At 39.9% G+C, this 12,948-nt stretch overlaps 1 protein-coding gene across 5 annotated transcripts in view; it reads left to right on the top strand.

Moving 5' to 3' along the window:
- The first annotated feature begins 818 nt into the window (after nucleotides 1–818).
- Nucleotides 819–12,948, top strand: part of Slf2 (SMC5/6 complex localization factor 2) — a 50,754-nt gene continuing 38,624 nt past the window's right edge. For 2 of the 5 annotated variants that reach the window (XR_002389783.2, XM_004866314.3), the window contains exons 1-6: nucleotides 827–1,119; nucleotides 3,768–3,811; nucleotides 4,652–5,388; nucleotides 7,030–7,087; nucleotides 9,787–10,763; nucleotides 11,821–11,891. Coding sequence is in view for 4 of the 5 variants with exons in the window: in XM_004866314.3 (XP_004866371.1) it covers nucleotides 980–1,119; nucleotides 3,768–3,811; nucleotides 4,652–5,388; nucleotides 7,030–7,087; nucleotides 9,787–10,763; nucleotides 11,821–11,891 (2,027 nt within the window). In the remaining variant the exon portion in view is untranslated. Of the gene's footprint in view, nucleotides 1,120–1,407; nucleotides 1,686–2,918; nucleotides 2,978–3,767; nucleotides 3,812–4,651; nucleotides 5,389–7,029; nucleotides 7,088–9,786; nucleotides 11,270–11,820; nucleotides 11,892–12,948 lie in introns of those variants that run through there. The other 3 variants (XM_004866316.4, XM_021245611.2, XM_021245612.2) reach the window with 3 other exon arrangements.

Raw genomic sequence — 12,948 nt, 5'->3', positions numbered from 1 at the left:
GGAGGCAACTGGTACTGGACTAGTCTACGCTGTCAACACTTACTATGGTTACTATAAGCTGACTCCGCGTCCTTTTATAAAAATCCCCATGGAAGCCTTCTGCGGGAACTTCCTTGATAACTCGTGAAAAACAAAATGCTTTTGTGGTTCAACTTTATTTCAATGTCGGGTTTTTCCTTCTTAAAATATACTCAAGACATACAAGCTTAAATATCACATGGTCTCTCTCATATGAGAAACCGAAATATAAACTAAGATGCGAAAATAAAAGATGCAGTGAACAGGAAGAGAGATCATTTGCAAATGGAGGGAGGAAGCAGGGAAAGGGGACGGAAAAAAAGAATTGAGACGTGTCACGTACATATACCCACTCCCCACCAAGATGTGACCATCATGTACCCACTGCAAATACGTACTAATGAAAACTAAAAGTTGAAAGAAAACAATGGCTGCGGCTAGCACTTAAAAAACCCTCGCGGCCGGTTTCAGACTGGCTGCACAACCTCCTGGGCACTCGGTCACAGCACAGACCAGTGCCGATGTAACAAATAACTGGGCTGTCTGTAGCTCGACTGGGGGCACCACAGCCCAGGCGCCGGCCGCTGAAGTCCGGTGCGGCCGCGAGGCCGCATCGGCCTCCGCACACGTGACGGGCCGGAGCGGGCGGTTTCCTCCCGCCTCCCCCTTCCTGACAACCACCTCCTCCGGAGAGGTTACGGCTTCTTATTGCGCTGCCGCCAGAATGACTCCAGTGCCAGCCAACCAGAGCGCGAGTACTCCAGTGAGGCCCGCCCCTCTGGGCTCTCGGTCCTTCCCGCTCGCTCCGGTCACTTCCGAAGCGAGAGAACCGCCATGAAGAGAGAAGCGGGTGCCGCCCACCTCTGCTCCGACAGCGTCCCCGAGTCCCAGCGGCACGACGGCAACCACGCACCCACGCTCTCCGTCCACAGCTCATGCCGCCGTCGCCAGCGGCGCCGACATGACAAGGCGCTGCATGCCCGCTAGGCCAGGTTTCCCCTCGTCCCCAGCCCCGGGGTCGTCGCCCCCGCGCTGCCATCTGAGACCCGATGGTACCGCCCCTGCCGCTGCGGGAAAGACAGCAAAGAGTCCTGGGGACAGGTACCGTGCAGAGGGCTGGAGAAGGGGCTGGGCCGCGGGGCAGGGTTGAGGGAGGCCGCGGACGCCGCTCAGGCTCCCGCCGTCCACTGCGAAGGCCGGCCTGGCTTCCGGGCCGCTCGCCCCGCCCCCGCGCGGGGGCTAACGGGAGCGCGGCCTGGGGTCCCGCGGTCTGGTCGCGCGGGGCTGCGGCCTGCCCGTCCGTCCGTCCGTCCGTCCGGGACGAGGTTGTCCTGGAAAGCTGGACCCGGGGCCCTAACTGTTGACGCATGTTTAGGTGATCTTCTGCAGTTGGCAGGTCTGATCCTGGTGGGTAGCAGTGAGAACCTTTTCAGTACTGTGGTTGAAATTACGTAAGAAGTGAGGAAAACTACGGATTTGTAGTCCAGTGTGCACGATAATTCATCACTTAGAAGGACATACAGATTTGAAATGTGATTGTTTCCTCTTCCAATAACTATACCTCTCCAAGAGGTCAGATTTTTGTATAGATTTTGTGGGAGCTGTGTAAAGATGGGGAATTTGATCAAATGACATCCTCTGACAATAAAACATGTTTACATTCCCTATGAACTTGGTACTGTCTTTTTTACTTTTAAGTTCAAAAGCTTGTAACAAGCTTAACAGTAAATGTATGTTCATGGTGGTGCAGGTCCACAATCCCTTATCTTAATCGTGAAAGTCAGAAAGTTATGAAAGCCAAATTTACTTCAGTAAGTTTACCGTCACGTCTTACTTGGCAGCCAACCTGACCAGAACTAATGTAAGGCTGTGTATAGTTTTTATTCCATTAAGTGTGAATGTTTGCTGGAGAATAGTGATGGGTTTGATTACATCTTGTGGCATCAGACTCCACTGGGGGCTTTACATAATATATTTAAATTATTCCCTTTTTAAAATCCAGTAAATTAAGAATTCTAATGCACATTTGGCCCCAGAAGTTTCAGATAAGGGTTTGTGAAGCTGTATGATTGGTATTCTTAACCAGTTATAAATAAGGAATAGACATTTCTGTGCATGTGAATTTAGGGAAGAAATAACACTTGAAAGTTACACCTGTGGTTATTTTTACAGGTCTCTTGTGTGTTTTACCCAAAGCCATTTTTTTTCTGATATATTAAATGCAAAGGAGCCTGAGAGCTAATACTTTAGAGAAGACATAGAGTGTTACATTCAATAATTAACATAAAAACATAATCTTGCTTTGAATTAGTTGCACCTCCTTCACCAGTAACAAGGCATCATACAGACCCTTCAGTATTTCTTCCTTAACTGGTATAATTTTGCTAATGTAATTTATTTTTTTGTAAACAAATGCATATATTCCACTGTCACCTGTTGTTCATATTCATCTCATTATCACTTAGATTATCTACCAACATGTCAAAACAAACATGATGGACTGTCATTAAACCTATGCACTGCTCTTCAAATGTGACTAAAGTGTACTCGATGTAGGAAAGGCCTTAATCTTGGATTTGGGTTGTTAAGGTTTTCACTGAGTACTCCAGCCTCAAGATGGATAAATGTTTAGAGAAACCACTAGTTTCTCTTTCAACAAAAACAATACATTTTCACCAAATTTGCCGGAAAATTAATTTTTTCTTCTCCATATGACATCCTCCTCTTGTGACTGACAACTGAACACGTGAAAAATATCAGAATACAAGTTCTGGTAATGTGATCCTATTTCATTTTGTGCCCAGTTGAGGGAACTAAAATCTTTTAATAAGAGTCATTAACCTTTTATTTTAACTTAGATTAACTAACTTCCATATCTCCTTTTTTTGTGGTTTTCCTAGGCAATATGTTATTTTTGTGAATATCTTATGGATTCTTAAGATAACGTTAAAATTTTAAGGTGAGCATGGTGGTGCATGCCTGTCATCCTTTGGGAGGCTGAGGCAGGAGGATTGCCATAAGGTTGAGGCAAACCTGATCTTCACAGCAAAACCCTGTCAAAAAAGCCCAAAAATGAAAAATTAAAACACTAGATGTGAAGACTTACACCAGTTTTTTTTCTTTTGGTACCGGAGATCGAACTTGGAACCTTCTGCTTGTGAGGCAGGCGGCAGAAGCACTGAGCTAAATCCCTGGGTCCACGCCAATTTTTGCTGTTACTTAGACCAACAACTTACCCTAAAGTATAGAGGGTAGTACTCTGCCCAGCACCTTCAGCTGCCTCCCAAGATCAGCCAAATCACTCATATTGTCATTCTACCATCTGCTGTACTGTTGTTATCAGGGCCTGTTCAGGCTTTACTCCATTTTTTACAATCTCCATTTTATACCAGTCACTGGCGATATTAACAAACAAAATTAATGCCTATCTCTGAGATCCTTCATTCTACCATGTAGCTATGTTTCAGTATTAAATAGCATTCTGCACCAATTCCCCGAATCCACACTCCATTCTTACCATTTTAGTACTATAGATTATATAAATTTCACTTGTATTTTTATAAACTACAGAAAATCATTCATCATTTTCAATTTTTGTAGCATACCAAAGTCGTTGCCATTATTGGAACTTAGTTAAGCCAGATGAGTTCTAGCCTGTATTTTATAAATCTAATATTCCCCATTTAGTCTAAATTATTGAGATTTTATTTGCTTATATGATCCCATATTAGTTATGCTTTTATTTTCAGGAAGCAGTCAATTATAGATTTCTTCAAACCGGCTTCAAAACAAGGTATGCCTATATTAATACATTTTTTGTATTATTTTGGAGGTGAGAAGGGAGATGGATTCAACTTTGAAACTTTTTATTGATTAAACTTCACAATTGAAAATCCAGGGTTTTAATGAAGATGTAAATGGTTTGGGGGGTTTTTTTGGTACTGGGGATTGAACTCAGGACTTTGTGTTTGCGGGGCAGGCAGTGGCACCACTGAGCTAAATCCCCGGCCCCGCAGTGGGTTTTTTATAAACGAGTTCTACATATAGTCTTTTTGCTGTTATGTGTTCACACTTAAAATATTCCAGTCCATGATGTTTATAGTGCAGTTTTGTGTGTTTTGTTTTTTCTTGAGACAAGATCTTGTTATGTAACCTGGGCTGGTCTTGAGCTCACTGTGAAGTTCAAGGTGGCCTCAAGGTCATGGCAGTCCTCCTGCCTAAGCCTGGCATATAATGCATAGTGTTTTGTTTTGGTTTTTGGTTTTTTTGATATCGGGAATTGAACTCAGAACCTTGCACTTGTGAGGCAGGCAGCGGAACCACTGAGCTAAATTCCCAGCCCTTAAGGCATAGTGTTTTGATTCTCTTAATACAGTAACTTAAGAGGTATAGGGACATAATGTACTATAGCAAAAGGGAGATTTATGTAAGACTGTTAGTAAGTAAGCTATGTCTTAATTTCTCTTACCCTTCAAAAAAGTATGTGTATCATTACCCATGTATTTTGCTTTGAAAATTTCTGTGATGGCTTTAATATAGTTTTGTATTTTAGTAATGATCAATATTAATGTAAGACGTAAGTTTGTGTTACTTTTAATAACATGCAATTTGTATGTTTTAATTGGCTATTTAGAGAGACATATGTTGGATTCGCCACAAAAAACAAACATCAAATATGGAGGAAGTGGATTATCCATCACGGGGACAGAGCAGTTTCAAAGGAAACTATCCTCACCAAAAAAATCTAAACCCAAAAGAATGCCATCGGGAAAAAGCCCTATTATAGAATCTTTGATGAAAGGTGTTAAAGAGCAGCATAAAGATCGTGGTGTACACAAGTCCCGTCGGCCTTATGTGTCACTGGTCTCTGAATATTTTTCAAAAGGAACAAATTTCAGTGTTTCTCATTCATATTATTTGTCTAAAGAAATGAAGGCCCTGAAGAAAAAACATCGGTCTCCAGAGAGAAAGAAGTCACTGTTTATTCATGAAAATAGCAGGGAGAAAAATGATGGAGATGGAGGAAAGACTAATGCGGACTCCAGAAAGCCAACCATGGTGACAGAAGCTGACATCTTCAAGAGCAGCTCTGCAAGTCTTAGTAGCAGGAGCAGTCTTTCCAGGCATCACCCGGGAGAAAGCCCACTGGGAACTACTAGTTTTCAGAGGTCGCTAGCTTCATATTGCAAAGAACGAGAATTAAAGAAGTTGAGAAAGGAGCAAATGAAGCAGAAAATCAACTCAGAAAATTCCTTCTCAGAAGCGAGTAATCTTTCTTTAAAATCTGCCAGTCCAAGAAGAAAATGTAAACCAAGGCAGGAACATAGTAAACAGAGTGATATACCTGGAAAAAGTAATCTTTCAAACTTGGTATGTGCAATAATTACTTAATTAGCTTTGCCTGTACTGTATCATTTGGAACAATCTAAAAATATACAATAATTGTCACATCACATTGATATATTTAAGGGAATTTGCAATTTGAACATGGTCTCATTAGGCTTCTTCTGACATCCCTCTATTAATTCAGTGAAGTAGGATTTTTTGCTCCTAATTTTTTCATACCGGGATAAAAATCTTGTTTAATCAGGAAAGTAAACATTTGTTCTTTGAGGCAAGTATAGTCATTTTTAGGTTATGATCTGCTGAAGGGAGATACTTGAGGAATGGAAAATTGAAAAGAGCAGGAAATATTTTAGAATAGGGGCTTGCCAGAATTATGTCTCAGATCCCACCTCAGATGCACAGAATCAGAGCTAGTGGAGGTAGAGCCCAGCAGTCTGCTACTGATATACGTGAAAGCTTGAGAATTACTGGCTTAGATTATATAGAGATCTTAAATAATTGATTATAGGTCTTAAGAGACTGTCCAAACACATCTTAACCACATCAAATTTTTTTAAAAACACACTGAACTGGCCGGGGATTTAGCTCAGTGGTTTCACTGCCTGCTGCGCAAGTGCAAGGACCCGAGTTCGATCTCTGGTACCAAAAAAACCCAAACAAAAACAAACTGAACTTAACATAAAAGTTGTCCCTCTACCGTGGAAAGTCAGAGCAAATAAAGGAAGGTCATATGTCAAGAGAGTGCTCTGAAATTTTAAAACTAGGTTGACCAAAATAAGCCAAGTTAAGACATTCTAGGAGTGGGTAGATTGTAGCATTGTATATTATTGGAAGATGTAGTTCCTAAGGCTTATTTATAAGAACTTTGATGCCTTTACAGTGAGATTTGCTAATGGTAAGTAGAAGTTAGTCGGGCTGGGGATTTAGCTCAGTGGCACTGCTCCTGCCTTGCAAGCTCAAGGTCCTGTTTGATACCTGGTACCTGAAATTAATTAATTAATTAATTAATTAAATAGAAGTAATATTTGGTTTGTTTTTGTAAGATTTCAGTGTTTGGTGATGCATCAGCCCTTAAACAGGTACTGAAGAGTTCAAGTTGTATCATCTTTTAGTTATTAATGTAAGTCCCTAAATTAGCATTATAAAAACTGACTTGATGTTTACTTTTTAATGGTACAGATGTCTGTGTGTGTGTGTGTGTGTGTGTGTGTGCGCGCGTGCGCGCATGTGTGTGTGTATGCACAGGCATTGCTAGGGATTGAACCCCAGGGCTTTGTGCTTGCTAGGTAAGTGCTCTGCTGCTAAACTACACCCCCAATGCATGCCTTTTATTTTATTTATTTGCAGTACTGGAGATTGAGTCCAGAGAGAACCGAGCTACGTCCCCAGCCCCTTTTTTAAAATTTTGGGACAAGATTTCCCTAAGTTGCCCGAGGTAGCTTCAAACTTGCCTCATTCCTGAGCAGCTGGGCTTACAACCATGTACTACCATGCTTGCCTCCTTCATTTTAAAACTTAAGATCTTCAAATGTTTTATTTTAGAATTTAGTCTTTATCTCTTAACATAGGTGATTTTATTATTCAGTGTAGAAATCTGTTTAAATATTAATGAAGAAAAGTTCACATCTTTGCAGCTTGAAATTCTTTTTTTCTCTTTCCTAATAGGAAAATGGACATCTTTCGAGAAAGAGATCCTGTTCTGATTCATGGGAACCTGCTTCAGGTAGAATCAAAATTAAATTTATGAATTTCTAAATAGATTTGCATCTTAATGGCACTGCTTTTTGAAACAACTTTTTTTAGATATGCACTTCTTTTCTAGACATGAATTGTTTAAGAGTAAGACCATAAAGAATAGTCCCTGAGTTTAGTATGCATAAGCTGTGGTTTGTCTTGACTTTTTTTCTGCCTTCAAGAGCTTCTTACAGTGTGTTTCTCATATTGATATTCAGTGTTCTCCTTCTGACTCTTTGGCTACATCAACAATTCATAATGTTAAATTCTTGGAATTGAGATCTTGTTATATTGAAGATTCTTTGTATGAAACTGTTCATCATGATCCAAAACAGTTTTTCCTAGTATATCAGATACAAACGTGCCTGTTTTTATAACATTCCAAGGACATCTGTAAGATAATCCTTTTTACTTTGAATAACCGCATAATGTTTTGTGGGGATTGTGTGCATTGTATCTTCGTGGGGGATTGTGTGCATTGTATCTTCGTTATTGTTTTTACTCAGTCCTGGGGTTGGAACCAACATCCTCACACGTGCCAGGCAAGTGCTCTGCCCCTGAGTACCACTGAACTGTACCCATAGGTCTACTGAATTTGAATCAATGAAATAATACTTTCAAGCACAATATAAATTTTTTTTTTTGGTACCAAGGATCGAACTGGGGACCTTGTGCTTGCGAGGCAGGCACCAGAACCACTGAGCTAAATACCTGGCCCCACAATATGAATTTTTTAAAACTGGTTAATGCAGGGGCTGGAGATTTAGCTGAGTGGCACCGCACCTGCCTTGCAAGTGCAAGAATCTGAGTTAGAGCCCTGGTACCAAAAAAAAACAAAAACAAAAACTGGTTAATGCAAATATAGATGCTTGAAGTATATCTGAGTATAGTTACTAATAAATAAAGGCAGCTTCTCTTAGTGTTACGTCTGATGGGTCTGGGATCTAGGGGTCCCCAGACTCACCCTCACTAGGCTTGTCTCTATGATGGAGAAAGAGGAGGAGGAGCCAGAAGACTAGGGCAAAGGGGAAGTGATTTTGTTGTAGGTATTTCAGGGAGCAATACAAAGCCACTCTGGGGAAGGAATGGAGGTGCTCAGAATTGAGACACCACTGAATCTGGGGCGGTGGTGCTGTCTCTACACCCCCTACCCCCCCACCCCCGTCGATTCTTGGTTGACTGGATATTGGGCTTGTTGCTAGGGGTTTGGTCTTGTGGGCTGATAACGGAGTTTGGGTAGGGATGGCAACCTCTACTAGGAGGGGACAGTGCTGCCTACACAGGGCCAGGTGTCAGAACCACAGACTGTCAGCTTCAAACCACAAAGCTGGGGCTGGGGATTTAGCTCAGTGGTTCCGGCGCTTGCCTTGGCAAGCACAATGTCCCAAGTTCAATCCTGGGTACCAAAAAGAAAAATTCAAACCACAAAGCCACTTGAAAACTGCTCGCTTGCTTGCTGCTTATAGTCACCAGAGCCTGCACTTTCCAACCTCTGTAAAGGGCCAGGGCCTGTCCCAACATTGGATTCCTAGGGCTACTGCAGCAGAGTTCTAACATTGCAACAGAAATCACTGCCTTGCAGTTCGGGAAGCTAGAAATCCAAAGTCATAGAGTGTCTGTAGGGCTGTGCTGCCTGTGACAACTCCAGGAAGAATCCTTTAACTCTCCAGTTCTGGTGTTGGCCTGAGATGCTTGGAATTCCTTTACTTGTAGCTGTATCATTTCCATCACATGGAATCTTTCCCTTAGGTATCTTTACTGTTATCTCCCCCTGCATGTCTGTGTGTGTCCATATTTCCCCTATGTATAAGGACACCACTCATTCTGCATTGGGACAGACAGTTTATTTATTTATTTATCTTTTGGTACCGGGGATCAAACTTGGGTCTTTGCGCTTACGCAGCAGGCGGCAAAACCACTGAGCTAAATCCCCAGCCCTAAGACCTCAGTTTAATTCAGTCATGTCTGTAAAGACCCAGTTCCCAATTGAGGTTATATTCTGTGGTATAGGGGTCAGAATTTGTGCATATCATTTTTAGGGTACACAGCCCATAGCATAGCTGAAGACAGTGGAAGTACATGCATGGAAAGGATTAATTATAATTATATAATGAGTGCATATTTTTTTTTTTTTTTTTTTTTGTACTGGGGATCGAACTCTGATCCTTGCGCTTGCAAGACAGGCGGTGAAACCACTGAGCTAAATCCCCGGCCCAGGTGCATTTATTTTTAATAAATTAAAATTTACTTTCATCTACTTATACTATATGTGTTTGAAGATACTATATTTTTAGATGTGGAAGTGTTAAATTTCTGGAACTAGGTAGTCCTGAGCTTAATTTTATTTTGAGGGGAAATACCTTTGGAATCATTTCATTGGTGCAAATATGTGGTTGTTTATATTTTACGGAATGATACTTTTAATTCTATTAAGGTGGTACACTTTTAATAGATTTAGAATGGAAAATGAGCATTTATCATTAGCTTTAAATTTCTTGGACACCTCTTTATAATTTGGGAGATAAATGACTATTCTCTTTATTCATTCCAAATGTTATGAATAATTTCAATCTAAAACTTTCAGAATTTGATTATTTTGTAAGGGTGTTCTAGACACTCAGTGAATAAGCTTTACTCAGATAAGACTGTGTACTTTTCACTAATCTGACAAAAATTGAATTTTACCAGGCTCTAAGCAGAATAAATTCTCTGACAAAAGAAAAAGGAACTCTGTGGACTCAGATCTCAAAAGCACAAGAGAATCTATGATACCAAAAGCAAAAGAGCCTTTCCTTGAGAAGCGTCCTGATGGATCACAACAGAAAGAAAAATTCATAAGACATATTGCACTGAAGACACCTGGTGATGTGCTGCGTTTAGAGGATATATCCATGGAAACGAGTGATAAAATTGGTTGCTCCTCTACAGGCTTGGCACCTTCAAATTCTGGCCACCATTCTCCCAGGAATAGTGACCAAATCCGTGCGGCAAGTACCAAAGAGACTAAGATACAAAAACCCCATCTGTCTTTACCTCAGGAAAAGTCTACAAGTAAAAAAGCTAGCACCCCTCAGAAAACGAAAAGTGCTAGCTCCGAGACGTTGAAAGAGACAAAGCCTCTGCCTTTACTTAACCGTGTTCCCAGTGCTGGTTCCTCTCAGGTGCCATTAAACGCTCAAAATTGCGCTCTCCCAGGTCCTGAGAAAGAGAAAGAGCGTTCCTCATCTAAAGATTGTTCTGGGCCTTCAGCAGTATCCTCCAAGCACAGAGAACACAAAGCAAAGACTAATAAGACTGATTCTAATACGCCTTCAGGGAAAATTTCTGAGGGCTCTTTGTGTGCAGAATATGGCACTTCTACCAAGACTTCTCTGGAAGTTGTGCCATGTAACCCAAGCCCTACAGCACCTCCAGATAAAGCCCCTTCCGATAAGGAGAGTTCAGGAAATTCCAGTGCAGGTAGCAATGCACTGAAAAGAAAATTAAGGGGTGATTTTGATAGTGATGAAGAAAGTTTAGGTTACAACCTAGACAGTGATGAGGAAGAAGAACCATTAGAATCACTGGCAGAAATAATGGCCTTGAACTTCAGTCAGACTCCTACAACTTCAGCAAAGCCTCCTGCTCTTTCGAAGGGGCTTCCTTCTCAGTCACCAGACTACAAAGTAAGTAATTTTGTAACATTTATGTTTACTTGAGGAAAAAGATGGATTAGTGAAAAAGGATAGATTGTTAAGTTTTATTTTAAAATTCAGTATTTTTTACAACCCATAATTAGGATGAAAATTAGTATAATTCTTGGTGGGTAAATTAATTTCCCATATCTTTAGTTTTTATTACTGTAAATCAGTGGTCTCCAAACTTTCTTGATCACACACACATTCTAAGTTTTAAAAATTTTTCAGCATGTCCCCCAATTTGTATGTGTATTTGTAGATGTATATACATGTACCACTCTAATACTATGTACTTTCTAAAGCATATGCAAAAACCAGGATATAAAAGGGAAAAGAAGAAAATGAGTGTTTTCCTATAGAAGTTACTATAGACTAAGTTCTACTGGAGTTTCTATAGAAGTTCCATATAAATAGAAGTTCTATTATTTTCTTCCTGCACCCCATTGGATCACCTTGCACACCCCCTGCTTTGGAGACCACTGCTGTAAATGAAGGTAGAGTGTAGAAATGTTGTTAATTGTGGTGTGCAATTTTATTTATAGAGTGCTTCATTCTTTCTTGGGAATAAGCTGAATTAAATTTTAATTTTAAAATTTGGTGGGGAAGATGTTAGTATTTCATGGTAACACCTAAAAGTTACTAGTTTGAATCCACTAAACTAGAACTCAGAACTAAAGAAAGGGTCGCCACAGAGCTCTTGGGTGTTTGGAATCAGATCCTAAAGCTAGCAGAGTTCTATAAGGAGAACCTTTCTTAACAGTAAAACCAAATTGCCTGCAATACAAAATACTGGATTAAAAGCATGATGGTGGGCCGGGGATTTAGCTCAGTGGTTCCGGCATCTGCCGCACAAGCGCAAGGTCCTGAGTTCGATCCCCGGTACCAAAAAAAAAAGCATGATGGTGTAAATTCCTCTTTAAGAAAAGTGTCATACTAGCCCAGGTTATTGAAATAGGAAGTAGTTACTAGTACTCTGAATGAATGAAAACACCCTACTTTTTCTGCTAAGATATGTCGTAAAATATTCTGAATTTTCTTCTTTTAGGAGCATGTTCATAGTGGCACTTACACAAATACTTTGGAGCGTCTAGTGAAGGAAATGGAAGACACACAAAGGTTGGTTAGCATCAGGATTAATTTGCTAAATTTAATATACTGCTTGTTTGTGTGGCTGGCTTTAAATTTACCTTCAGAAGCACTGTATCTTCTCCATTTATATAAGGTGTTTTTGCTGAAAGTATGGAGTACATGTCTTTGATCTGTTGAGAAGGTTCTGTTCTGCTTCTAGTCTCCTGATAGCTTTTACCATGAACAGCTATAGAATTTAGTGCAATACTTTTTCTCCAACTAGTGACAGGATCGTATGGCTTTTTCCTTTCCTCTGTTAAAATGATGACTTATGGGGGTGGCTCTTCCAGTGCTAAACCAACACTGCCATCCCTATAATAAAACCACTTTTTACATACTGCCCGATCTGACTTCTAATTGTTTTGTTAAACAAATTTCTATCTACGTTCATACTTTTTTCTTCTGTTATCTTTATCCAGTTTTAGTATTAGCACAATGTTGATTTCCTAAAACGAGGGGAGAAGTGTTCCTTCTTTTTTCTGCTTTAAATGTTTGATATAATTTATCAGTTAAAATGTATATGAGCCTGCTGTTGTCATATAGGTTTTCAAGCTAGGAATATACTTTCTTTAATAGGTGCTATTCAAATTTTATATTTCCTCCATAGTTAGTTTCATTAATTTGTCTTCCAAGGTACTTCTTAGAAGTTGTCAAATTTATTTCAAAAAATATTTTTGTAATATGCTTTCTATATCCTTTTAAATTCTATAAAATCTGAAAAAAAAAAAAAAAAGCTAATGGAATAAAGTCAGGTAAGAATAAGTCAAAGCTGATCCTCTAAAAATCCCCAAATTATCACTGTTTTATTGCAGGAGAAACAGCTGTGCCTTGGAAAAATTAAAGTAGCCTATAACATCTGCCTTCCTCTATTTCTACTCCATAGATAAAAATCACTTATTATGATGAATAGATATGAAGTTATTTTCTATAAATATTTTTTTATATATATGTATACATATATATGTGTGATACACACCTGTCCCTTGATTTGTGTTCATATTCATTATCCATACATAGAGGTCTACTTTGCTCATTTTACAGCCTC

This window comes from Heterocephalus glaber, unplaced genomic scaffold (genome assembly GCF_053883595.1).
Source record: "Heterocephalus glaber isolate CG9 unplaced genomic scaffold, H.glaber_assembly_v1.0 deba00001498, whole genome shotgun sequence".
Taxonomy (NCBI): Eukaryota; Metazoa; Chordata; class Mammalia; order Rodentia; family Bathyergidae; genus Heterocephalus; species Heterocephalus glaber.
This window is presented reverse-complemented; position numbering and strand designations above follow the sequence as displayed.